This window comes from Rhinolophus ferrumequinum, chromosome 23 (genome assembly GCF_004115265.2).
Source record: "Rhinolophus ferrumequinum isolate MPI-CBG mRhiFer1 chromosome 23, mRhiFer1_v1.p, whole genome shotgun sequence".
Classification (NCBI taxonomy): Eukaryota; Metazoa; Chordata; class Mammalia; order Chiroptera; family Rhinolophidae; genus Rhinolophus; species Rhinolophus ferrumequinum.
This window is the reverse complement of record NC_046306.1, coordinates 25289527-25315370: the sequence shown is the minus strand read 5'-3', so window position 1 is coordinate 25315370 and position 25844 is coordinate 25289527. Positions and strand designations below refer to the sequence as shown.

General features: G+C 54.6%; 2 protein-coding genes across 18 annotated transcripts in view; both read left to right on the top strand.

Moving 5' to 3' along the window:
* Positions 1-5928, top strand: part of DNAAF9 (dynein axonemal assembly factor 9) — a 119034-nt gene extending 113106 nt beyond the window's left edge. For both annotated transcript variants that reach the window (XM_033094545.1, XM_033094544.1), the window contains exons 35-37: positions 869-934; positions 1895-1988; positions 2551-5928. In XM_033094545.1, coding sequence (XP_032950436.1) covers positions 869-934; positions 1895-1988; positions 2551-2663 — 273 coding nt within the window. In that variant the 3' untranslated portion in view covers positions 2664-5928. The remainder of the gene's footprint in view (positions 1-868; positions 935-1894; positions 1989-2550) is intronic.
* Positions 5929-13289: 7361 nt separating this feature from the next.
* SLC4A11 (solute carrier family 4 member 11) lies at positions 13290-24641 on the top strand. 16 transcript variants are annotated; one of them, XM_033095146.1, is made up of 20 exons: positions 13290-13492; positions 15271-15312; positions 17894-18046; positions 18174-18223; positions 18470-18701; positions 18783-18867; positions 19103-19226; positions 20626-20841; positions 20915-21008; positions 21119-21244; positions 21331-21444; positions 21531-21663; positions 21923-21996; positions 22429-22690; positions 22766-22872; positions 22979-23147; positions 23242-23415; positions 23617-23812; positions 23898-24067; positions 24197-24641. In XM_033095146.1, exons 2-20 carry the CDS (start codon positions 15282-15284, stop codon positions 24258-24260), a joined length of 2574 nt encoding a protein of 857 aa, XP_032951037.1. In that variant the 5' UTR covers positions 13290-13492; positions 15271-15281; the 3' UTR covers positions 24261-24641. The 16 variants fall into 16 exon arrangements, with proteins under 16 accessions (XP_032951037.1, XP_032951043.1, XP_032951044.1 ...); XM_033095153.1 differs by lacking the exon at positions 13290-13492 and adding an exon at positions 13702-13759 and having other exon boundaries at positions 18786-18867; XM_033095141.1 differs by lacking the exon at positions 13290-13492 and adding an exon at positions 13702-13759.
* Positions 24642-25844: the final 1203 nt, after the last annotated feature.

Genomic DNA, 25844 nt, shown 5'->3' with positions numbered 1-25844 from the left:
CTTATTCTCACAGCCATTTCCAATTGTACTTCCAAAGGCAGACTGGAGTTATGAGGTGGCTTAACTAGGACCTGGTTTGTTGTATGTGGACCCTGGGTCAAACTGGGGTTCCAAACTCAGAATGCCTTTTCTTAGCTGAACCTAATTCAAAGGCTCTCCTGTGTTCTGAACCCAGAATCTCCTATTCTTGGGCTCTCTCTCTAGAAAGGAGAAACAAAGGTATTCTTAGAGCCGTTTGTAAACCAAGATTCCAAGCGTGGATAGCAGTGAACCCAGGGCCCTGGAGACAAGTGCAGGGGAAAAGGAGGCTTGCCTGTGTGGGCATCTGTACACAAGCATCTTTAGTCCAAATATACAAAGGTAAAACCACCCTGGAGTTAAAACCTTCAATACTATGCGAGCTTTGGGTGCTACGCCTCTTGGCACAGTCTCAAGGCTTTAGCTCATCCTAGAACTCAGGACATAGAATTGTCTGGGGCCTCAGTCCATTGTAGATGTCGATGTTCAGTAGGGATCTGTTTTTTATACTGAGGAAGGGCTGCCTGTCAGTTGTATCTTTGTCAGAGTCACCCACATAAACTAGATGGGGCATGTCTGTCATTGGTGGGGCTTTAGATTGAGAATCTGCAGAGGTAGGAACATGCCTATTTGCAGAAGCTCTGATCTCCTCTCTCACTTGCTCCCCCGGCACACAGGGCTCTATAATGGGAAAGGGGTCTTCTCAAGGGGCAAACAGGCAGGATATGGTGTCCAGGCCATGACAACACGTGTGCTTTCCCCTCCACTGGGATCTTAGTCATGTAACTGGCCCCGTGAGTCCCCCCCCATCAGCTGTGTAGGCCCCTGACCCCTCCCTCCATCTGCACAGAAGCCTCAGAGGAAAGCCCTGAAGACCAGGGGAATGCTGACCCAGCAGGAGATCAGGAACATCCATGTGAGTACCTTGCCCTGGGGCTCAAGCCCCTCAGTGTCCCGAGACTGTCCGAGGCTCATGCAGCCGCGTCCTTTAGGATTCTCTGGTGTTACCTGGGCCTGAGATTGAGGAGAATCAATGGCGGTGGGAAGAACGTGGAGCCCTGCTTTGTCACCCTGTTCAAGCAGCTGAAGAACTCCTTTTCTCCCGCCATCGCTTTGTCCTAGATAAACCACAGATAAACCATGAGCGTCCAGGAAAACCTGTCTGGATCCAGAAGCTGCTCATGGGCAGGCTGTGTGGAATCCTGAGGGCTTGACGAGCCCTCCCAGCCTCTGCCCCCGTCCCTACTCCCACAGGGACCTTATCCTGGTGGGCTTTAGGACAGTGCAGGCCCCAGCATGGGCTGTGTCACCAGTCCCAGTAATGAGTAGGTGGGCAGGAAAGTGCTCTGGCACTCCAGGAGCCCCTGCTTTGGATTGGAGGAGAGCGCCTTCATCTCCAGGCCCTATAGGACCCGGGCAACCCTGGGTGCTCCTGGGCAGGACGCTGGGCACCTCAGAAGGCAGACCTTGTGGTGTGTGTTCCCCCAGAAGCAAACCTTGACCACAGATTTGAGTGCAGGTGGTTTATTTTGGAAATGATTCTAAGAGACACCAGTAGGGAAATGAAAAAGTAAGAGAAAGAAGGAAGGGGAGACAGCCAACAAAGAGTGTTATCTAACCGGTACCACTGTGACTAACTGGAGCCTAATCCCATTAGAAATTCCCAGAGTTCTTTCCCAGAGGTGGGGGTCCTGCCGTCAGTCTTTGCTTGAGGGCTGCTGGGGGTAGGAGGTGTTGATTCCCTGGCACATAGCCTGCCATGGCTATCTTGCTAGGGTTTGTTTATTTTTGGTTTTTAATTATTTTTGTTTTTAATGAATGAATGAATGATAGCAAGTGGTCAGATAATTCTGATAGGACTCTTTTTTTCCTACAGGTGAAACGTCACCTAGACCCCCTACCCGCAGGCTACTTTTATAATGGCACCCAGTTTGTCAACTTCTTTGGTGACAAGACTGATTTTCACCCACGTATCCTTGGAATCTGGGGCAGCAAGGCTGGGGGGATGTGGAAGTGTATCTGTAAAGAGAGTGTCTGCTAACGTTGCCAAAGCCCAGCCCCAGGAGCAGGCTGGGTTCTGGACGCACGCAGCAGGTCACGGAGGCGGACTTCATTTTGGCCTCTTAAGGTCCTTAAACTTCGATATCTCCGTCATTCAGTGATTGGTGATGTTACTCTGTGGGTCGTAGTGTAAATGCAGCTGTGGTAACATCCTGTATTCTGTGGTCATCGGGGTCATGATTTACATGTTGGAGACTGGGACTGATTACAATAGTGAATCTGAAAAGGTGCATGGGCTGCTGCTGTGTGCTAATGAAAGCTGAAGGGCTCAGTTCTGACACCTAATGAAAGACTCGGTACCAACTTGTCACATTCTTTGTAGTGATGGTGCTGCCAGTCTATAAAAGAGCCCATCAGGTACCCTCTGTGTGGGCTCAGAGTCCCCATGTCACCTGCCCACAGATCCCTCTGGACCAGGGCGTGCGCCCTCGTCCTCCAGGCTCAGGGCTCTCTTCCTTAATGAGATGCTAGTCATGGACCAGTTCATGAATGACTACGTGGAAGAAGCCAACCGGGAAATCGAGAAGTATAACCGCGAGCTAGAGCAGCAGGAGTATCACGACCTCTTTGAGCAGAAGCCTTAGAGGAAAGCTGCAGAATGTCTACTCTGGAGATGGACAAAACGGGGTGCCTTGACCTCGGTTCTCCTAGAGGTCCCTCCCTGGAGGGATTTGTTCTCCTTGGCCTTTGTGTGCTGGCTTGAGTGCATGTTGTCTTTATTCTTTCTACAGTGCTGAAGAGCATCACCTGCACCACTGATTGAGGGGTGGGGGTCCTCATGGCGGATGAGCATGAGGGACTGTCCTGTGCATGTGGCTGGCAGTCCAGGACCTCTGGGTCTCTAATAATAGTGTCTTCTTTGGGCTGCTGAAGTACTGTGTGAGGCTGGGGAGAAGCATTTGGATTAAACAGAAGAGCTGCTGGGATGCAGCAAACGGCTGCCCAAACTGGGGCTGCCGTAGGCCTCACACCTCAAGACACTGCCCCAGAAGAGCCCTACCCCCCAGTGCCTGCCTCCCTGGTCAGGCCCCTTCCATTGAAGGAGCTGGCCCTGGGCCCAGTCCTGGGGGGGTGCAAAACAAGCCCTGCCCAAGCCCAACCCACAAGAGCCAGCTGCTTGGACTGAAACCAACAGTTCTAAAATGAAGGGATTTCCCTTACCGACTAAACTGAGGGAAAGGCATGTTGCTTTCCAGAATCATGTGGCTTTTGAATTGACATAAGCAGTCCCCTTTGGGACTGGCTTTGAGGTCTCCTCATGGCATCACTCCAGTTTCCCTAATTCAGAGGCCGGAGTAAACCTGCTGCTCAAACCTCCCTGGCGATACTTTGCCTCACTGTTGAGGGGAGCGTCCTACAACATCTTAGTTTTAGTCCCTGATCACTTGTGGGACGTCTTCGAAGGGGTTCAGTCTCCAGCACTCAGCGGTCCCCTAAGCCTTGCCAGCGAAGGCCTGATTTTCAGCCACAAACTTCAGGAAACTCATGCTCCCAACCATTGTTGCTGGCCCTGGAATTGTTTGGCTCCTGAGGACCAGGAATTTCAAAAAATTCCAATATACAAATTAGAATTTGTTCCAGTGGCTTAGTTTTCAGCTGGACCATAAAGCAGAGGGGAATTCTAAGTAGTCCCATGCATGACCTCCAGGATTCATGTGGGAGAAGGGGAGCTCACAGGCTCTGATACTTAGGTGATGTCTGTTAGGACGTTAGCACCTCATCTGCCTAGATTATAAATGCTTTCTGAATTTCACATTTTTTTTTTTTTTTTGCATGCCTTAGGAACAAGCACATAGGCGAAACTAGCAAACTTTCCAGTAATGTAGTGGGGGTTTTGAAAAAGGCCCCTGGTGCAGAGGAGAGTCAGAGAATGGATGGAGCACATGTGTCTGTGTGCCTGGTCACAGAGGCCTGCACGCAAGCAGTAAAGTAGTTGTTACAGGCTTGTCGGCAACACGTACTTGTATTAGAAAAGAACAATTTGTATTCAAAGCCAAGCGAACAAAATTCCACGTACCATTGGATTAGAAACCTTGCGTGAAGAAAAGCTTCTGAAAAGGCCATGTGCTCCATTCCCAGCTCCCAAAGCTGCTGGTGACAAGGGCCCAGGTGTGGAGCCCAAGTCTGGGAGCCCTCGACTTCTGGCTGGCCAGAGGTTGGGGTCCACAACGGGCCTGCCTCTGCTCCAGAATCAATAACATAGGTCTTAAGTGCAATTGATTAAGTAAGCAATGAGTTACTGTAGCTTCCTTTAGCTCTGCCGAGCTCTTTTTAAAAACTCAAACTTGAGCAGCCTTAGAAAAGTGGGGGTGGGGGGGTGGGACCATAGATCATTTCCTCAGGTGGGTTGCTGTGAGTTTTAAATTAATGCTCCAGATCTAGGAGCTTAAGCCATTTCCTGGCTGCTGCACAAGAGTTTTTAAAGAGGGGGTCGGAACCCGCCCATAACAGCGGGTCTTCCACTGCGTGGGGCTTGTACTTACGTGGTGGTCTTGGTTTCTGACCATTGTCCATAGAAATGCTCTCTCACCAACTTGCCCCACTGTCCCAATTCCTCTCCTCTAAGAGGGAAAACTGATTACCTCAACTTGAATGTGAAACTGTGACTGAAAAAAGTCAAAACATTGAGAAGTTTAAAGGCCAAAAGGCAAAACCGGCTGAGGCCTCCTTAGACGCTCCCCAGCCTGCTCGGGAGTGCGAAGGGGCACATAGGTGAAAGGGCATTCCTTGGGGCGCACTTTTTGTGCCCCTGCTGAAGAGGCACTAGCAGTGCGCAGCGTGAGCTCCTTGAGGACTGAGGCCAGGAGGACGCCGCCTCCCCGCGCTGCACTGCCCCTCCCGGGACCGCTGGGGGGCCCCTGGGTTCTGACTGTGACGTTGAATATCCACTTGATTCCTCCGGGTGGGCACTCCAGGTGGAGGGCTGGGGGCTCAGCTGTCTCCAGAGGAAGGGCCCTAACACTGTGTTTTAGATTTTGACCTGAGTGGATACCAAGGACCCAGTAAAGACATCGGGTGTGGGTTCCTAGGAACAGGCAAAGTCCTCCAGGGGCTTACATGCTTTTGCCAACTTTCCTGTTAGCAGCTTCAGTTTTATATCATCACCCAGAGTGAGAGTGATAATGTTGAAGTCGCTGAAGTTATGGGTCATCTTACATTTTGATGTGGGATTTATTTTTATTTTTATTTTCTTGGAAGGACGCAGAAATTGGACAAAAGGGATCACCCTAGGAAGGGATCGCTGGCAAGGAGTCAAGTTGGCTCCGCCAAGCCCTGGGGGCTCTCTGACCCAAGGCCTGGACACTGGGCCCTGCGGGTCACAAGAAAAAGTTCCCTCCTAAATTCTATTAGGATTTTGGAGAATTTTTGCACAGTAATAAGCTCTGAGTTGCTCTTCAGGCTTCTCAAAAGGGAAAAGTTAACTCAAAGATTGTAAACTATGAAGTATTCCAGCCGCGTTGCTGACCTAGATGGATAGTTGTACCTCAAAAAGTAGGTGAGAAATGGCTTCCTCATTGTCCCAGGTTGTCAAATACTAATGACAGAAGAAGAGCTCACTTATGTGCCAAAATTCACTTTTATACTAGTTTTTCAGTGCTTTAATATTTGTAACTTAAATTTTAAAACTTGCATTTACAAACACTACTGTAACTTCAGTGAAACTGAATTGTGTGATTGAAGCTTTTTGCTTATAGTATTTATTACACTACTTAATTCAGTAAATATATAAAAGTAGCCTTCAATTTATTTTTGTATTATTTTACATGTTTTACCTGCAGTTGTGTATGTGAATTACCTTGGTAACTGAGATGTAATGCTAAGGACCAATAAACTATCACTGAACAAGCAGACCTCCCATAGTTGCCTGTCTTGTAGACTCAGTCCCCAGGTGTCCCTGGGGTGGGGTTGAGGAGATGGCCCACCACCTGGAACTGGGGACCTTCCCTCAGACCTCTCCCGGAATGCCTCTTTGCTGGGACACCTACTCCCCTTCCCAGACCCCAGAGTGGCCCACAGAGAATAAAATTCCGATGTGGCGACCACCCTGGCTTGGAGGCTGGCAGTCTCGAGGAGTCCCAGAACCTGGACAGGGGCTCCAGGAAGCTGGCGGCAACGGGGGTCTCCTGGGCCCCAGAACAAAGCCCTCCATCCCTCGTGGGTCCCTATGAGAAGCCACATCCGCCAGTTCCCCCACCCTTGTCTTGGATGGCAGGAGAGGACTGTGAGTTTCAGGCTGCAGCAGGAACCATCGCTCACTGGCTTGTTTAATCCCAGTCAGAGCTCTGCGAAGTGACCACTCCGCCCCAATTTACAAGTACAGGACAACCAAGGCACAAAGGATGCAGTAACTGGCCCAGGTGGCAGAGCCACTGCCCTTACCCGCCTTAGATCCCAGATGCGCCCCGGGCGCTCCACGTGGTGCTGGCCTGGCACATCATGTTCTAAGACAGAGGGCACCGAAGCTCCGAAGCTCTCTAGAGGAACTAGAGGAAACCCAAATGCCCAACTTTCCGACCTCACCCGCCAGGCAGTTCCTGGCCGGCCCGGGGCTGGACGGGCGCTTCCCACCGCAAGTGGCCTCAAGGCTGCGGACCCAGGCAATGCTCACATCCCCCACAGGGCGAGGAGGAAGGGCTTCTGCCCTTTTGGGAAAACAGCCGACCAGGGAGGGGCACCACCGCGAGGCAGCAAGTCCACGGAGACTTTGCTTCCTGTCCCAGCCTCCACACAGGGGCCTCCGGACAAGGGAAGTGCCCCACTGGGAAGGTTTGGAAGCTGGCCCTTCCAAAGGGGGAGGGTGCAGCCTCTCTAGATGGTGGGGGGAGGGGAGTCTTGGGTTTGGAGGTTCTATGCAGTCAATTAGTCATATACAACTAAATGCAAAACTTCCTGCGAGGGGCCCAGAGAATTGGGGGTGGGCTTGAACAGCGGTATCAACCGCCTCACAACCTCTTTCCCCAAAGCCCCCAGCCTCCCATCCTGCAGGGCCAGGTTCGAACCTTGACTTGAGCTCCTGTGTCTGTTCTTCCCAAACTGCCAGGCTTTGGGATTACCTCCAAAAATTGCCAGGAAGGTGGGAAAGACAGTAAGTGGGGAAGGACTCCTGGGCTGGATGATCTTTGAAAACCTGGAGAACTTAAGAGGCCAAGAAACCTGGGGACCAAAGGGACCAAAAAGGGGGCTCATCCCCCATGTGCAGCCCACAGGGAACTACTGGGATACTTTACAGTGGGAGCCCCAGAATCAGGGAATCCTGGTGGGATAAACGTGGAGAGTGTAATTTGGAGCAGAGGGTCTCAAGTGGAGCTGCTGAAAATCACAGAGCTCTGAGGAGCATGGAAAAATACCGACGTATTCATTTCTATCATACAATCTAGGGAACAATCATGCCCAAAGAAAACAAGCATATGCCCCACTTCCAGCCCATGACAGAAAGGGAATGGCATGGTTACTATAAGAGGAGTTCTGGTTGGTAACAGCTTCCAGTTCAGCTGGGCCCAGGCACTCATGTCATCAGAGCCCTGTCTCCATCCTTGGTGGCAACACTTGCCTGGCAATAATGCCACCAGCAGCCCAACAACCCAAAGGCAAGACCCAACCACCCTCCAGAGGCAGCCCCAAAGTCTGGGGTCCCATTCCACCCCTGAACCGGTTACAGTAGTCAGGACCTAGCCAAGGGTCACTGTGCACTTTCAAAGATCAGTCCCTAAGGCCAGACCAGTGGGGAGCCGAGTCCCCCAAAGAAGGGCTTGCTCCCCAAACCAGCGTTGCACATCCCTCTGCAGCTTTTCTATTAAAATCAAAATTCTACTTGATTTTTTAAATTGTGCTTTCCGCTAGTCTTTTCTTGTACAAGTGATAAGCACTACGTCATTTCATTGTGTTGGTGGTGATTTTTAAACAAGGGGAAAAAAATATAATTGAAAACCTCTATCCACTAAAATCATTTCCCCCTTCAGACTGAGGAAAGGCTATAAACCACTATAAACCATTGTTTGGTTTATAGTGCCTCAGTGCACCAGTGTTCCATAGGAGCCTGTTGGAGAATCCCTTTTTTCCTAAATATTAAAAAAACCCCGTAGACTGTAATGGGAGGCATGGGGAAGACGGCTGCTGTACATTAGTTGGGGTGAGAAGTGGACCAACTGAAGAGTGATTTTGAAGGAACAATTGACAAGACAGAATGACTAATTAGACAAGAGTTAAGGGGATGACCTCAAGGTAAAAGTGGAAAAAGCCAAAGTGGAAAAAAACCCAACATTTTGAAACAATTCCAAAAAATTTTTGTTTCATTCTCCAAAAATTTGAAGAAAAATAAATTTGTTTATCCACAAATTATTACTGTTTTCCCCAGGCCTCTGCAATTGCTAAATTGACCAGTCAAAATAATTTGGTTAAAAAAAATTGTAGGATCAAATATATGGTGATGGAAAAAGAACTGACTCTGGATGGTGCACACACAATGTATAAATAATGTAGTACAGAATTCTACACCTGAAATCTATGTAACTTTACTAACAATTGTCATCCCGATAAACTTTAATTAAAAAAAAAAGTTGTACCAGGACCTATAAATTTTATGTCAAACAAATGACTATAATCTGTAAAAAAAAAAAAAACTATGTACAAATAAAAGCAAAATAAGGACAACAGGAAGAGGAAAGATGGCTTACTAACCAAATATTCATGGAATTTTCTAGTTAAAAAGACTTTGTTTTACACATAAAAGATATCAGAGAACCAAAAGGCCTCAGGGCGTTGCCCTGTGCCTTCCTGCTAACTTTCCCTACCTAGTGCATCCAGATTCCTGCAAGGAGCTGGATGGATCTCACAGGAAGGGTGGTCTGAAGTGGAGCCAAAGGCACTGGCATCCCTGAATAGTAGGCTCAAGGCAGGACCTTGGGCAGCACCCTGTCGCAGGGGACCAGTGAGAATGAGGACCGTGGATGGGGAGGGTCTGGGGTACACAGAATGGCCAAAGAGGGCAAGCGTGGCTGGGAGGGTGACAGGCTGCCGAAACTCTTAGGAAGCCTCAGGCGGCCAGTGATGAGATTCAAATGGAGTAGGGCCTGAGGGTAGATAAGGGCAGGGAAGTTTGAGGCCAGCCCTGTGGCTTTTGTCCCGAGCCCTCTGCATCCCTCAGCATGCACTGGAGAGCTTGTTGGGATGCAGATTCCTGGTCTCCAGAGGACCTATCATTGAGAACCCGGGGTCCAGCCTGGGGATCTGCATCTCAGCAAGGTGGGCAGGATTCTGACGTGGTGCACACCTGCCTTGGAGGGCCTGCTAGGGGAAGCCTTCAGGCATTGTCTTGAAGGCGTGCATATCTCTTGCGCCCCCTGGAGCAGGGTGGGCGAATGTAGGTTGGTGTTTGGTGATGTCTGTTCTCCAGGGCATTCTTGGCTGAGAAGCTGGGCTGTGGAAATGGAACCCAGGTCAGCGAGCAGGAGGGCTTGACATGAGGGCAGTGGAGCAGCCCTGGAAACTTCCTGCCCACCGTCTGCTGTCCACACAGCATCATTGAGCAGAGAGCCATTAGATCTCAGTTTGGTGCTACATTCTGACTGTAGTATGGATTGGGGGCTGGGGTGTGGGACGGAGAGGGATGTTGTCCTGAGGGGAACAGGTCTTTGGTGGCCCTCCTGGCTGCCCTTATAGGAGCCTAGATCTTCCTCTCAGTATGGATAGATGGCAACTGGGAGCGAGGGCTTAATGCTGTGTTAGTTGGGCACCAAAGGGTCTTCCTCCCACCTACCTATAGGACCTGGAGATGTCCCCCAAGAGAGAGGCAGGCCACAGTCCCCCCCCTCCACTAGCATCAGTGGAGGGATAGTGTGGGAACATCTCTCCCAGGGACACCAGGTCAGAGCTGCCTGATCTGGGGAGCGGGAACCCCAAGAAGCTTGTAAAACCAGAGTGACTCTAGGGAACGCTGATGGCTGCAAGAGTCCCACACTTGCTAAGGATCCAAGGAAGGCAAGGGCAGAGGGAAGGGGCAGACTAGAAGTAGAAATAAAAGAACTCAGTCATGGCTATGGAGTCCAGGGTGAGAGGAAGGAGGCAGAGGGTACCAGAGTATCGGGCTGGAAACCCCTAGTAGGAGTGGAGGATGAAGGACAAAGAGGTCATCTCCAGGGCTTTATCGGTTTGAAAGCCTCCAGGACTATACATGGAGACATTGATAAAGAGTGCAACATTTCAGGTTTATTGAGCACCTACTACGCTAGGAGCTGTGCTGCTAAGACACACAGCGCTACTCTGAAGGAGCTTCAGTGTAGCCAGGGGAACAGAGCCCAGGCAGTAGAATAAGAATGAAGAAGGCCGGCCATGAGGGTCCTGTGATGAAAGGACACAGCCACCTACTGAGATGATGGGAAGTATGGAGAGCATAGCTGAAGGATAAAACGAGCTGTGGCAAGGGCTGTGGACACGCCTTCCTAGCGCCAGACTGTCAAGGCCTTGCGGGCAGGTGGGGCTGGTTGTGGTTGAAAGAACAGCTGGCAGCTACTGTGGCTGGAGCAGCGTTCCACCGGGAGCAGGAGATCCAGGATGAGGTGAGAAATAGGCAGAGCCCAGGTTGTACGACACCCCCTATCCCACCCCCCTACTCCTCTAAGCCACAGCAGGGAATTTGGATTTTTTTTCCTCTAAGTGCCATCAGAAGCCATTGGGGGTGGAGAATGAATTAGGGGAGGGGTCAAGTCAGAAGGCAGATGATGGACCAGGCTGATGGTGCAAGGTGGCAGACTGTGTTCTATTTTGAAGGTAAGCCCAACAAAACTTGCTCGTGGATCTGATGAATTGGGATGACTCCAAGGTCCAGAGCACCAGGTGGATGGTGGACTGTGGAGTTCTATTTTGCCTGAATTTCTTTTGAATTGCTTATTAGACATCCAGGTTGCGGGGGTGGGGTGGGGGGATGGGGGCAGCTGGAAAAGTGGGCTGTGGCATGTTGAAGTCAGGAGGGAGCTCAGTGACTGACTGCTGTGGCTGGTTGGGAGCCGTGGATTCAGGGAAAGATCAGCGTAGCCCAATGCCGGGAGCTAGGTCAGAGGAAGAAGTAAACATTACAAGGAAAAGGAGGTCCTGTTGGTGCTGTGTGCTGCTGGGGCGGAGAGGGGCTGGCAAGAAAGCTGACAGAGTCTGACCTTGACAAGAGGAGTTTCGGTGGAGTGGTGAGGACAAAGATGGGCATCGAAGGGAAGTAGGGAGAGGGCGTGGAGACAGAGGAGTAGTGATAACTGGAGACATTTTTTCTCAAGCATAGCTGAGGAATTGGGTGGTAACTGGAGCAGGGAGTCCAGGAAATGTTTTAGGTTTTGTTTTTTAAGAAGATACTATAGAATCAATTCTCACTCCAAATTCTAAAATCTACAGGCATAAGTGGCACAAGGGAACGTGAGTTGAAAGTACTTTGCAAAGCCATTAAGTGCCTTGTGGAACCCAGCACGCTTGTGGTTGTGTCCACAGCCCAGTGACGTGGGATCCCCAAGGGAGGGAATGAAAGGAATGAGTGTGTTTATGTCCTGGATCCCTAAAGCACCTGCCTGCGTAAGGCCCCAGTGGGATACAGGTGGGGAGACCCGAGGCACCTGCATTTCCCCTCAGCCTCTGATCCACCCAGGGCAGGTGGTGGGTGGGAGGACTAAAGGAAAGAGCTTCTCACATTGCAGCAGGGGCAGAGCGCAGGGTGGATTCGGGGTTAGTGTCAGTTCCTCTAAGAGTCAGGTTCACAGACCACTGGGAGAGGCCTTGGCTGTGGCCTTCTGTTTCCTCGGATGAGAGAGGAGGAGGCTGTCGTAAGAAGAATGAGAGGCTGCCCCTCCAATCCAGGGTGGCTTCCGGAAAGAGTTGGGTTGGAATGTCCAGGTGTTTGGTAGCTGCTGGTGGCACAAGGAGGCAGGGGCAGAACCTGGGCATTCCTAGATGGGAGGAGCTGGGGGCAAAATGGGTGGCTTTTCAAGGGCTCAGCCCCTGCCCACCCCCAATCCAGCCATACTCCCTGGGCAGTCAGCCTCTCTGTTCTTCAGCATCCCGTCAACCCCCTTCCTCCATCCCATGACTCTGGAGTCTGTGCCATGGGCTGGGGGTCTAGGTAGACGACAGAGCAAAGGGGGTACCCAGGATAATCCTGTTTTTCTTTTCTCAGTCCCTGCTCACCCCAAGGAAAAGAGGCAGCTAGGCAAGTCAGTCTACCCAGTTAGTAGGTACTTTCCCCAGCGTCTTCTGCAGTTGTAGGGAGAGGGTGCTCAGGGCCATCGTCAGCCTCAAGCCATCCATCCATCTGTCAAGAGGGGCGCCCCATGGCTTTGCTTCTAATTTGTTCTTATTTTGCTGGCAGGGGAAACTGGGTCAGCCTCGCTCATCAGGTCTGTGCTTGGGGCTCTCCCAACGCTCAAGAAGCCCTTGGGGGCTGCAGGGCAGGCCCTTCACAGAGGTAGACTCACTTTCTGCTTGCCCGGCCTGCACTCTTCCATGCCTGGGGGACAGTGGCTGAGGATGCGTCACAGCAGACGATGAGGTGGGGATCGCTGCTAGTCGTGGGGGGGGGAGGGGCAGTGTGGAGGGGATGAGGTGGGGGAACGGTAGGGCAGGTCTTGGGTCCATCCAGGGCCTGACGGTTGTGGAATCGTTTGTTGAGAAGCCACCAAAGGTCAGGCCAGGGGGTTCATCGCATGGGCTGGACTGGCCGGACCCCATCGCAGCGCACCTGCCGGTGCACACCACCACCTGCCCACAAAGACATACAAGCTCTCTCCCTCTCTCCCCGCCCCACTCTCATTCATACTAGCAGGAGACGAGGCGCCAAAGAAGGCGCGTCCCCGGGCTGGGCTCCAGCCTGTCGGAAAGGAAAACCGGGCCATCTTGGGAAGGAAAGAAACCGCGAGCCAAGACCTTGACCCAGGAGAAAGTCGGGGGCGCGACGAGGCCAGGGGAGAATCTACGAGGCGGGTAGCGAGCATACCCGACGCCCGCCGAGCCGGGAGGGCGGTGGGCTCCGCGGGCCAGGGCGTAGCCCAGGGAAGGCGCGCCGGCCCGTCTAGTTAGTCGGGAGCGACTCCTGAAGGAGGAGGAGGAAGGTTTATCGCCCGAGCAACCGGGATGAATGCAGGGGGGCGGGGCAGGCGGCGGGCTGGGCCTTGCCAGGGCCCCCTGCCGAGAAGAGGGGGCGGACGCCCGAGGCGCGCTTAAAGCTGAGCCGAAGAAGCCCTCCTCCAACTTGCCATAGTGGCTTGCTCCGTGGGTCTCTCGACCCACCGAGCTTCTTCCCAAAATTTAACCAGCTCCGCCCAGCCCCAACCCGGTGACGCCTGGGCGGGCGCGCGGGCCAGAAGAAACCAGGTCTACACGTTCTGGCTAAGTTGCCACGCGCTCCCGGGAGCCGACCGCCCGGAGTTGACTGGAAACGCCGGTGAGGGCTCAGGGTGGGCGGGGCGGCACCCATCCCAGGACCACGTGGTCTCCCACGCCAGTGCAGGCCGTTTGAGCGGCATTAGGGCCTAGGCGCGGCTCGGGGGTGTGTTGCCAGCTTCCTCCGCTGGCCGGGCGGAGACGCCTGGTTTGGGGTCCCAGAGCTCCGAGTGAGGATCCCGGGCTTGCGCGCGTTTGTGCAGCCGACGGCCGATCGCCAGGGCCATGGCCGGGGCCACCAGGCACGTGTTCCATCTCCAGCCATGCGGTGGGTGCCTGAGCCGGCAGACGCGGCTAACAAGCCGTCGGGTCTCGGTGGCGAAGGCATGCTAGGCGGGTACGCGGAGCCTCCCGGCACTGGGATACCGAGGATGCCGCCGCCTGCGATGGCCAGGGCCATCGTGAGCCAGAGGGTCGTGGGAGCTTACAGGCCAGGGGAGAATCCAGGGGGTGAGTTCAGTGGAGAGGAGTAGAAGTCCGGGTAGGTACACGGGAGGTGGAAGCAGACCCAGAGACGGCTTGGTGGGCACTGCGCGCTGGATTAATGCTCTGCAGCGCCGTCTTGAGATTCTTTTAAGTTTTTGAACCAATGAGGTAGCCTGTGGAGGGCTCCGGGGCTTGGAAGTGAGCGGGGCGGAGCCGTGGGCCCCTTAGCAGCACGCTGCTGCCTCCGAAAGCTTCATTTTACCTTCTGCCTGGACACCTCCCGCTGCGCGAAAGCCTGCGTACTTAGTGGTCCCTGGCCCTCTGTCCCCTGCGTTACTGTTGTTGCATTCTCCCCCTCGCGGCTTGGACACCCGAGGGCCAGCCCGGGGTTTGTAAGGCATTTATCGGCGTGTGGGGCGCCCATGATTGGAGTAGGGCGTGCACCATCCCCGCCCTTCCAGATCCAGATTACACTGGTCCTCTGCCCATCCCTGAGGCCTCGTGTGCTGGCTTTACTGCCCCCGCCCCTCCCTTCTAGATGCAGCCCGGGCTTCCGCCCCGCGTGTCAATCCGCATCTTGCCCCCCGACCGCCAGGGTCTCTGAGTCTAGAAGCTCTTTCCTCTCGTGCACGCGACCACTCCTGTGGCTTCCTTCCTCACACAGCGCGGCACAAACAGCCAAGACCATCCGGGGCCCGGCGCGGGGAGCGCGCACGGCTTCCCCCTCCCATCTCCCTTGAGGACCAACGGCTCCGCCTCCTAGAAGGCCCGGGACTTGGGTGGCCGCGTAGGGCAGGAAGCCGTTGCCGGGTGGGCCCAGTTGTCTCACGGACGCGTAAAGTTGGGGGTGGCTGCGTGTGTGATGGATGTTGATGACCGCCAGGACCGTCGAGAGAATGAGAGCAGCAACGTGCAGGGAGGAGGGCTCCAACTAAGGTGCTGGGCGTGGCAGCCAAGGAGCAGCATGACAGGGAGGCTGACTCCTGGGAGGGTGGAGGCAGCCAGCGTATCCTGCATTACTTAACGGGGTACTCCTAAATTACTCCTGGCGAAAACTTGCTGAGAATGGCTCCCCTCCTCTCTGCTTTCCCACCTGGCTGCCCAGTTTTTCACCTGGGCAGCCCCTAGGAAATGGGCTAAAGAATAACTGGCTTGGCTTCCTCTGGTTCCTCAAGAGGACCCTCTCTAGTATTGTCCCCTGCTCCTTTTTGTCTAAGGTTGGCTTAGTTTAGGTCCCTGGGAAGGCTAAGAAGAAATCAGCAGGGTTGGTGTGGGGTGGAGAGTAGAGGGGCACCAGAGACTGTCTAGGACTGGTCCATGGAGCTGGTAACAGTTCTTTGGCTTCCCTTGCAGAAAACTCTTCCATGTCGCAGTGTGCCTACCCTGAGGATGCAGGTGAGTACCTTTTAGGTGTGTGTGTGTGTGTGTGTGTGTGTGTGTGCGTGTGTGTGTGTGTGTGTGTGGGGAGAGAGAGAGAGAGAGAGAGAGAGAGCGCGCTCCTTGGTCAAAAGTCTATAGGGGACCTAATCCATCCAATTGGATGCCCATGGCATTGGCCACCTGTCTGTGGTCCTCTGCTGGTGCTGGGATGCCTTTGGATCCTACCCTCCAGGAGGTTGTTGTGATGTGGTCAGAGAGGCAGCTAACACTGCCCTGGACATTAGCAGGGCTCTGGTGTCCTGTGGTCCTGCCAGAGGGCAGGCTGCTCCTTCTATATGGACCATCTGGTGATTTCACATGGTTCACTTTTACAATGCCCTGGTTATCTGACCAGCCTTAGGCCAAGTGTTATGGATGTCCACATCCCTCAGTCCCTACCTAGCCCTGTGAGGGAAGGGCTGCCATTGTCCCTCTAAAGAACCATAACTCTGCTTCCGTGTCTGGGCTGGCTCTGTGCTGCCTCTCCTATGCCCAGACCCTGGCTTGGGAGCTGTCTTGACCATCAGGGGTGTTTAGTGGGACAGTGGACAGAGTGATGTGCTCTTCCCCAGGGTCTCCAGGATGTGATGACTGCACGTGCCAGGCTGCTGGCGGGCAGGTTAGCTATGTATGTGGCTGGGCTATAGGATGGAAGGGGGGACATGGCATCCCAGGAGCCTTGCAGGGACCTGGTAGTGTCAGCTGGGCAGGTCCTAGGGAGAGCCCAGTGTATGGGAGAAGGCACAGGGGAAAAGTCGGTGCTGGTGGGGGTGACAGAGGGGAGGCTGGGACAGGTTGGGGCTGGAGAACTAGGTTGTCTAAGCAAAGCAGGCTTGGAAAGTTTTTCACGGACATGAGCTCCATGACAAAAGTAGGGAAGGGCCTCTTTTGACCTTATACCATGTTTCCCCGAAAATAAGACCTAGCCGGACAATCAGCTCTACTGCGTCTTTTGGAGCAAAAATTAATATAAGACCAGGTATTATATTATATTATACCGGGTATTATATCATACTGGATCTTATATTAATTTTTGCTCCAAAAGACGCATTAGAGCTGATTGTCCAGCTAGGTCTTATTTTCAAGGAAACACGGTAGCTCTGCTCTGGGCTCTGGGTACAGTGCAGGCCTGGGCCTGGGGGTCACCACTCCTTGGGGGCCTTGATAGGGGAGGCCTAGCACCTCCTGCCCAGAAAGGGCCCAGGCTGAGCACAGGATGACATGCGGGTAATAGGGCCTGGATGTGCAGAGGAAACCGGTGGGTGGGAATGGAAGTGAGTCAGGGTGAGTCACTGCCTGGCAGGTGTAAGCGTGCTGCTGACCCTCCCCTGTCATTGCACTGGTGTTAGGCATTGGTGGGGTCTGGGCTACAAAGATCCCTTTCCTAGGGGACCACCACCAAGTGATGAACCTTAGGGGATCCACAGTCAAGAAGTGGTGCCAGCTGGGCCAAGAGTGAGGCAGGGCCCTAAGGAGACTTGCCAGAGGGGGAAGTTTCTGCAAACCTTGAATAGGGCTCTCCGGGGGCCCTCCACTCAGAGGATAGGGGCTGGTAAGGCTGGGGTGCTGGCCTACTGGCCTGAGGAGTGAGAGATCGAGGTAGGGGGTGGGACTGGGCCCAAGGGGTCAGGGATCAGGACAGGGGTAGCAGGGCTGGCTCAGACTGTAATCCCAGAAGCTGCAGGGAGTCCCAGCAGGGCTTGGAGAGGATCAGAACATTTGCACCTCACCAGGAAGCTTTCCTATAGGAGGGAGCCTGTGTTGTGGGGCAGTTACAGGAACTGAGAGGCAGACCAGGGCAGCATGCTTTGTGCTCTGGGAGTCCCAAGTGCCATGACACGCCCTCTCCCACCATGGGGGCGGGGCTCGATGGGGATGGGGCCCAGATGAGGCCTCCTTCTGCAGGTCCCACCCCCTGTCAGTCCCTGGCTCTTTCTTTGACTCTCCTGCTTCCTGGGACTTATCTGTTGTCTGGATCTAGTTTCTCAGCCTTGATGCTTTGACCACAGGTCTTTGACCACAGGAGGAGGTGCTGTAAGACTTTGTGCGAGTGAGGTGGGGAGGGAGCGGGTCTGGATACCGCAGTGCCTCTGGCTTCCCTTGGACCCATCTGGGTAGCCAGGCAGGTCTGGGTCCTACACCTGGAGGTTCTGGGAGGGCAGGGGTCAAGCCATCCGAACCGCATCATTGCCCCACGTGCCTGGCCCAAAGTGTGTGGAATGAACATATTTTTCTCTAGCTGAAGGAGATGCATGGGTCAGAACAGTGCAAGGCCCTAGTTCTGCAGATGAAGAATGTTGGAGAAAGTCTCTGGGAGGGGGCTGCCAGCCAGCTGCCATACTGTGAGGAGAACAGGGCCAAGACTACGTACTCTGCCTACCTGGGCCTGAGGCTGCCTTCCAGGCCTACCAGAGGCCTCTGTGACCATTCACTGAGAGTGCACCGAGTGGGACAGCCCAGGGTCCCTGCCCTTTGAGCTTGACGTCCCTCCTGGGGTGTAGCACTGACGGCCAGGCCCTCTTGGGGGGGTCTCTCTTGGTGGTGGTTGGGTCTCCAGGCTACCTCAAGTGTGACGTGGATGATGCCTCTGAAACCCATGAGGAGAGCCTGGGGGAAGAGGCCTTCGACACCGTCAACTCCTCCATTGTGTCTGGCGAGAGCATCCGTTTTCTTGTCCACGTCAACCTCCAGGTGCAGCCCAGCCAGGCTGGTATGGGGGTTGTAGCAGGGATGCACGAGGGGGCGGGCGGGACTGGGGACTTGGCGGTACGGCCCCGCTCCACCAAGAGAGGCCTGGAAAGGTGGGTGGCACCCTGAGCCTTCTCCCTTTTCTCTAGCCGAGAGTGAACTGCCTGATGGCTGCGGGCTCCTGCACACCTCCCGAAAGGTGAGTGGCCCATCTGCAGGACGGGAGACATTTGGTCCTGGGCCACCAGTTGGTGGTGCAGGTGGCTGCTCCCCTCTCGAACTACACAGGGATTCACACTAGCCCGAGGCCGATCTGCTGAGGCCATCCCTCCTGGAAGGGCACGTTGGTGCTGGTGGGCGGGGCCAGTCGGGAACCACCACTGGAGGAGAGGCCCAGGCAGTGACAACAGGCCTCACTCATGGGCCTATGTGGGATTGCCCACAGTACCTGAAGTTAAAGAACTTCGAGGAAGAGATCCGTGCGCACCGCGACCTGGATGGCTTTCTGGATCGGGCCAGCATCATCCTGAACGAGACGGCCACCTCCCTGGACGACGTGCTGCGGGCCATGCTGCTGCGCTTAGTCCACAAGCCCGACAACACTGAGCCTGACTGCAACTTGGACCTGCTCATGGCCGTGCTCTTCACTGATGCCGGGACCCCCATGGAGGGCAAAGGTAAGGCCCGTTTCCCCTCCTGGGTGGGGAGGTCGACGAGGGGCTGGCTGACCCTCCTACCTCCCTCCACCCTGTCCTCAGCAGTCCACCTGCTGTCGGATACCATCCAAGGAGTCACGGCCACAGTCACAGGGGTGCAATACCAGCAGTCATGGCTCTGTATCATGTGAGTTGCCACCACATTTGGCCTCCCTACATGTCACCTTGGAGCTAGGCATCCCATGTCCCTGCAGAAGCTGGCCCACCCAGTTTGGGGGGAGAGGATGTGAGCACTCCGTCCCATTTGGTCTTTTTTTCTCCCTAACAGAAGTCACTGGGGGGTCAAAGTTGGGTACTCCGGGTGGGCTCCCCCCACCAAGGGTGGCAACTGTGTGCTGTGTCCCCTCTCCTGTCCCTGCCAGCTGTACCTCCAAGTCCCTACTGAAGCGGCACGTGTGCATCAGCCGCCTGGTTCGCCCGCAGAACTGGGGGGAGAATTGCTGTGAGGTGCGGTTCGTCATCCTGGTACTGGCCCCACCCAAGATGGTGAGGAGGGGGCGGGTGGCTCCGTTTTCTGGGGCGGGGAGGGTTCCAGGGTACCTTGCTCTCTTCTTGGGGCATCTCTTCCATGTGCTGGAGGACCCTACAGTCTCGGCCTCTGAAGGTCTCATTTCCACACTGTCCCTTCATCTCGGCCCTCCTGGGTTTCTCTAAAGCATCCTTGCCAGGTCCTCATCCAGTCCTCACTTCCCCAGAGGTTTCCCGAAAGGTTGTATTTCCTCCCTAACTGAGAAGAGATACTTTTAAAAATTGTTATTCAAACACAGGCCTTTCTTTGGCCTGCCCTGACCTAACCCTTCGTCTAGCTGGCTGATTATGATTTGTTGGCCAAGGATTCTCTACTCCATGGGCCATTTACCTCCTGGCCAGGGGCATCTTGCTTTTGTGGGAGCTGAAACAGATACAATTTGGGGAGTCTTCTTTTAAGGAAAAAGATTTAAAAATCATAAATAAAAAATGGCTATGGCCCCTCCCAAGAACACTTAAACTTCCATTACCTTCTTGCTGTTTTTGCCCCTGCTTCTGGTGCAAACCCAGAGCTTGGCATGGCCCCCTTTCCCAGGCTTTCTCTAGGCCTAGGGGGTGCTAAAGGGACTGTCCCTCACAGGGATTTCATAGACATGGTGAACCTCCTCAGATGTTACTGTGCTGGTGAGAGAGGAAGGGCATTTAGGGCAGTGGGCCCCTCCTGGGTCAGCAGGAGTGACAGCTGGCAACATGACCAGAACGGTGGAAGGCGCAGTACCCTGAGGGCGGAGTGGCTTTGACTGTTGCCTTGGGTCAAGCCAACCAGCCCGACACCTGTCTCCTTGGGAGAATAAGCTAAAGCTAACAGAAAAGCACAATGTCTGCAGTGCAGCCCTGGGACTATTGCTTTGGGCAGCATGAAGGAGTGGACACTGCCCCCAGGGGACCTGGTTTGGGGAGGTGAGACAGGTTGCCATGGTGCAGGCTGGACACTGAGTTGGACAGGGTTGACCTTGGCCAGACAAGAGGAAGGAGGGCTGATAGATCAGCAGACAATGCAAATGCCACAGGTGAAATGTAGCTAGGTGAACATTTTTCTCCATTGTTGCGATTTCATTATCCACAATGACACAGATTTGGGTCCCTTTGGATAAGACTAATACCTGAGTTTATGAGAACTCATGAGTTTATAAGAAAACACTGGATTGGTGCTAGTTCTAGTGACCTGCTGACTTGGTGGAAATAAGGGCAGTATCCACTCATGCTTGAACTTTGGAGGATAAAACAGCTGCCCATTCATGGGGAGAGTGCCTTCCACGTGCCTTGGAACATTCGTGCAAGCCAAGAGCAGGGCAGGGTGCTCTCCGCTCTGCAGGGGCTGCAGATGTGATTTCCACATCCCCACCCCTACTCCCAGAAAAGCACCAAGACTGCAACAGAAGTGGGGCGCACATTTGCCACCATGTTCTTGGATATCACCTTCCGCCAAAAGCTTCTGAAGACCCGCACGGAGGAAGAATTCAAGGAGGCCCTAGTACATCAGAGACAACTGCTCACCATGATGGACCAGGATCTGACCCCCAACTTAAAGAACTACAGCATAAGCTCCATCTGCATCCAAAAATCCCATCAGGTATGCGGTGGAGGTGGGCCTGGGCGGGCGGCTCTGGGCACAGACCACAGAGCTAACAGGCACCCTGTCCCAGCCCCTGCAGCACAAGGACTTCTTCCCTGTGGGGAAGGGCATCCGGGAGGACTTCGCCCGCAGGTTCCCTGTGTATTCACTGGACTTCACTGACGGTACGTGGCCCGGGAGTCCTCCCGGACTCTGCCTGTGGCTCAGACCTCAGGACAACATGTGTGCCTGTCCAGCACCCCAACACACTCTCCGTCCTGTCCCCCATTCCTAGGCATTATTGGGAAAAACAAGGCTGTGGGCAAATTCATCACCACCACCCTGTTCCTCTACTTTGCCTGCCTCCTGCCCACGATCGCTTTTGGGTCCCTCAACGATGAGATCACATATGGGGTCATTGGTGAGGGGCTGGGGGCTGGAGGCTGGTGGGGAGTGCTGGGTGGGGCCCAGGGCTGTGGTGCCCAGCTGACCATCCCACTTCCTCAGATGTGCAGAAGACCATTGCTGGGCAGAGCATTGGAGGCCTCTTGTATGCACTCTTCTCCGGGCAGCCGCTGGTCGTGCTGCTGACAACCGCGCCCCTGGCCCTCTACACCCACGGTGCAGTGGGGGTTGCGGCGGGGCGACAATGCCCGAGGCCCCTGGCCCCACCTGGCCCTGACTGTCCACCCGCCCGTTGCTTGCAGTGATCCGCGGCATCTGTGATGACTACGATCTGGACTTCAACACCTTCTATGCGTGGACGGGCCTGTGGAACAGTTTCTTCCTGGCCCTTTACGCCCTCTTCAACTTAAGCCTGATCATGAGTCTCTTTAAGAGGTGACAGGGCCTTCCCTGAGCTGCTGGGACCCTTGAACAAGATGGAGACCAAAGCTGGGGATCTGGGTCAGCCTTCATGCCAGCCTCTGAGGCCCTGTAATCTTCCGGGGGATAGGGTACCCACACTATCACTGCCCTAAAGGGAAAGCCTGGCACTGGTCTTTGTGGCAGGAGGAGGTGGCAGGCCACGCTGAGGCTCAGGGAAGCCTCCCCTTCCACCACTCACCCTTATCTTATGAAGTATCTCATACCCTGGCAGGTCGACAGAGGAGATCATTGCCTTGTTCATTTCCATGACATTCGTGCTGGATGCTGTCAAGGGCACAGTAAAAAGTGAGTGTCTAGCCAGTGACCATTTGCTACAAAGGAAGCTGAGTTAAGATAGGGAGCTACAGGCTGTGGTCAGGTCAGCCAAGCCGCATGCAAGCTATGGCTGCTCCCGTGGTCCATGGTGCTCTAGGAGCCATGACTGCAGCCCCATGTGCTGGGGGATGACAGGGCTGCCTCAGGCAGGATCAGAGGCACTGGACCAGGGGTGATGTGCCATCAGAGACCAGGCAGGGGGACAATGATGGGGTGGGGGTAGTGGGTGGGTGGAAATGTCGGTGAGGTCCTGGCTGACAGAGAAGGCCAGCTACCCCCACCACCCCTCCGAGATGCCATGCCCCTTCTCCCCTCAGGGCCCCTCCATCCCACATCCAGAAGGAAGCTGGGCCCCAGTCTCCTAGAACCCAGATGGCTGAGCCTATTGGCCTGTACCCACAGTCTTCCAGAAGTACTATGGCATCAGCCATGGGAACCACGATGCAGATCACATCTCCGTGCTGAGCCTGCTGGGTCTCGGCACCAGCCTCAACACCAGCTTCCACACTGCCCTCAACACCAGCCTCCTGGCCAACCCGCCGGAGCTGACCTCAGTGAGCAGCCGTTCTGCGGAGCACCCGAGCCGGGAGACTGCCGTGCTCAGCCTCCTTATTATGCTGGGCACGCTCTGGCTGAGCTACACCCTCTACCAGTTTAAGAAGAGGTAAATGGGGCCCCGGGGCAGGGGAAGGGGGCATAAGCCCCAAGACCATGCTGATACACCGACCTGCATCTGCAGCCCCTACCTGCACCCCTACATGCGGGAGATCCTGTCAGACTGTGCCCTGCCCATCTCCGTGCTCACTTTCTCCCTCATCAGCTCCTATGGCTTCCGGGAAATTAAGAGTGAGTTGGGAAAAAAAAAGCCGGGCCAAGGGCGGGGTGGGGTGGGGTGGAGTGGGGTGCCCCCATAGAGCTGCAGGCTAGAGCAGGGGTCTGCACCCTGCTGCAGTGAGCAAGTTCCGCTACAACCCCAGCGAGAGCCTGTTTAAGATCGCTGAGATGCAATCGCTGTCCCTGGGGGCCATTGGCAGTGCCATGGGCCTCGGCTTCCTGCTCTCCATGCTGTTCTTCATCGAGCAGAACCTGGTGGCTGCCTTGGCTAACGCACCAGAGAACAGGTTTGCAGGGCTGGGTAGGGAGGGCTGAGCAGGGTGCCCCACCCCCCAAGGGGCCAGCAGGGCTCCATCACACATGCCCATCTGTCTGCTGCAGACTGGTGAAGGGCACGGCCTACCACTGGGACCTCCTGCTCATTGCCATCATCAACACGGGGCTGTCTCTGTTTGGGATGCCCTGGATCCACGCTGCCTATCCCCACTCCCCGTTGCACGTCCGGGCACTGGCTGTGGTGGAAGAGCGTGTGGAGAACGGGCACATTTATGAGACGTGAGTGTGAGAGCTGTGTGTGCCTTGATATCTGAGGCAAGAGTTGTGTGGACCCTGAGGTGGGGCAGCCCATGGCCATACGTGACCTCGGGAGGGATGTGGCCCTGAAGTACCCTGGCCTGGGAACTGAATGTGACCGGAGGTGGGGCGTGGCCCTAAGAACCAGGGCCGCAGGTGATCCTGTACTCCGGGGCCATGCAGGATCGTGAATGTGTGGGAGACGCGGCTGACCACCCTGGGAGCCAGCATCCTAGTGGGTTTCTCCCTCCTGCTGCTACCTGTGCCGCTGCAGTGGATCCCCAAGCCTGTGCTCTACGGCCTCTTTCTGTACATCGCCCTCACCTCCATTGACGCCAACCAGCTCTTTGAGCGCATGGCCCTGCTGCTCAAGGACCAGGTGAGGATCTGGCCCTGAGCAAGGGGTGTGGGTGGAAGATACCGCGGCACGCGACCCGCCTACACCGGGTCCCTGCTCCCCACAGGCCTCGTACCCGCCCACCCACTATATCCGGAGGGTGCCCCAGAGGAAGATCCACTACTTCACAGGCCTGCAGGTCCTGCAGCTGCTACTGCTCTGCGCCTTTGGCATGAGCCCCCTGCCCTACATGAAGATGATCTTCCCCCTCATCATGATGGCGATGGTCCCCATTCGGTATGGGGGTGCGAGGCGGGCTCTGGGCAGGGCCAGCCGGGTGGGAGTGGCAGGGCTAGGGTGGTGTCCTCTGCTTTCTCCGGTTCAGTGCTCACCTTCATCTTCCTGCCTATTCCCCCTCTCCTCCAGCTACAAGCTGTTGCCCCGAATCATTGAAGCCAAATACTTGGACGCCATGGATGCTGAGCACTGAGCCTGACTGGCAGGCCCTGGCCATCCCCCGTTTGCCCCTCCCTGTGGGTCTTCCCAGGCTGGCTCTGTGACTGTGTGGGGAAGCGTGGGTGTCTTTTGGGGTGTTGCTCTATGCTGCACCCCCTCACAGCTGTCCCAAGGGGCCCAGGGCATCTGGGCCCTGTGGGGGTTCTGTGGGGTGTGCCTGCACCTCTCCCCATCAGCCTTTTGCTTTGGGTCAAGAACACTGCTCAGGGCAGCTTCTGTCCAGGGTGGGACTAAGCAGGATGGATTTTCTTTTGATAAAAGAGTCAGATGCCTGAAAGAGAAACCATTTCCTTGATTGTGTAAGGAACTCGCTGTACGCATATTAGAGAATAAAGCTCCTATTTCTATGCTTCTATGTGTCGCCTCCATCACTGCGGCCCCACCCCGTCCCAGCTTCTGAAGGCCACCTGAGGGCCCTCGGGAGGGGGAATGAAAGGGACTATTGTTGGTTGAGAACCATCTGGGCTGTCACCTCCAACTCCACAGTGGATGTTGGCCCCACAGGGAAACGTGGAAGATCCAGGAGGCTGCCAGGAACCTGCAGGGGAAGTGTTCTGGGAATATCATACGCGAGAGCCCTGAGAGGACTTGGGGCCAGTGAAGAGCGTGGCTGGTGTGGAGAGATCAGGCTGACAGGGAAGGGCCCTAACACTGAGGCAGCTATAGAGCAGCCCGACCGGAGATTGAAAACAGGTTTATGTAGGTCAGTCTGTTGGCTGGATTCTAGAATTTGTACAAGGTGTGACAAGTTCGCGAACTTGTTGCAACGATGTTGCTAACCTTTTTTGACATCAGAGGGATTATTCATTATGAATTTGTACCAACTGGACAATCAGTTAACCAAGTTTATTACTTGGAAGTGCTGAAAAGGCTACATGAAAAGGTTAGACGACCTGAACTTTTCGCCAATTCATGGCTCTTGCATCTCAACAATGCACCAGCTCACACGGCACTGTCTGGGAGGGAATTTTGTCAGTAAACAAATAACTGTATTGGAACATCCTCCCTACTCACCTGATCTGGCCCCCAATGACTTCTTTCTTTACCCAAAGATAAAGGAAATATTGAAAGGAAGACATTTTGATGACATTCAGGACATCAAGGGTAATACGATGACAGCTCCGATGGCCATTCCAGAAAAAGTCCCAAAACTGCTTTGCAGGGTGGACTAGGTGCTGGCGTCAATGCATAGCTTCCCAAGGGGAGTACTTCAAAGGTGACCATAGTGAAATTCAGCAATGAGGTAGGTAGCATTTTTTCTAGGATGAGTTTGCAAACTTAGTTGTCCAACCTCGTATGTAGGGTACAGCAAGGACTGTACACTGCACCATGGCAGTGCCAGTGAAGATGGACGTGGAAGAAACCAGATGGCAGGATGTGTGTAGAGACTGGTTTGATGGAGTGGTGAAGGTGCCATGTTTCTGGCTTGGTCATTTGGTGGTTGGCCAGGGTCCACGACAGTAGCAGGAGGCAGCAAGGACTACAGATCTGACACCGGGAAGCGGCGGTGGTAGGCAGAACGGCTGGCTCACAGTCATCCCATCAATCACCGTGCAGG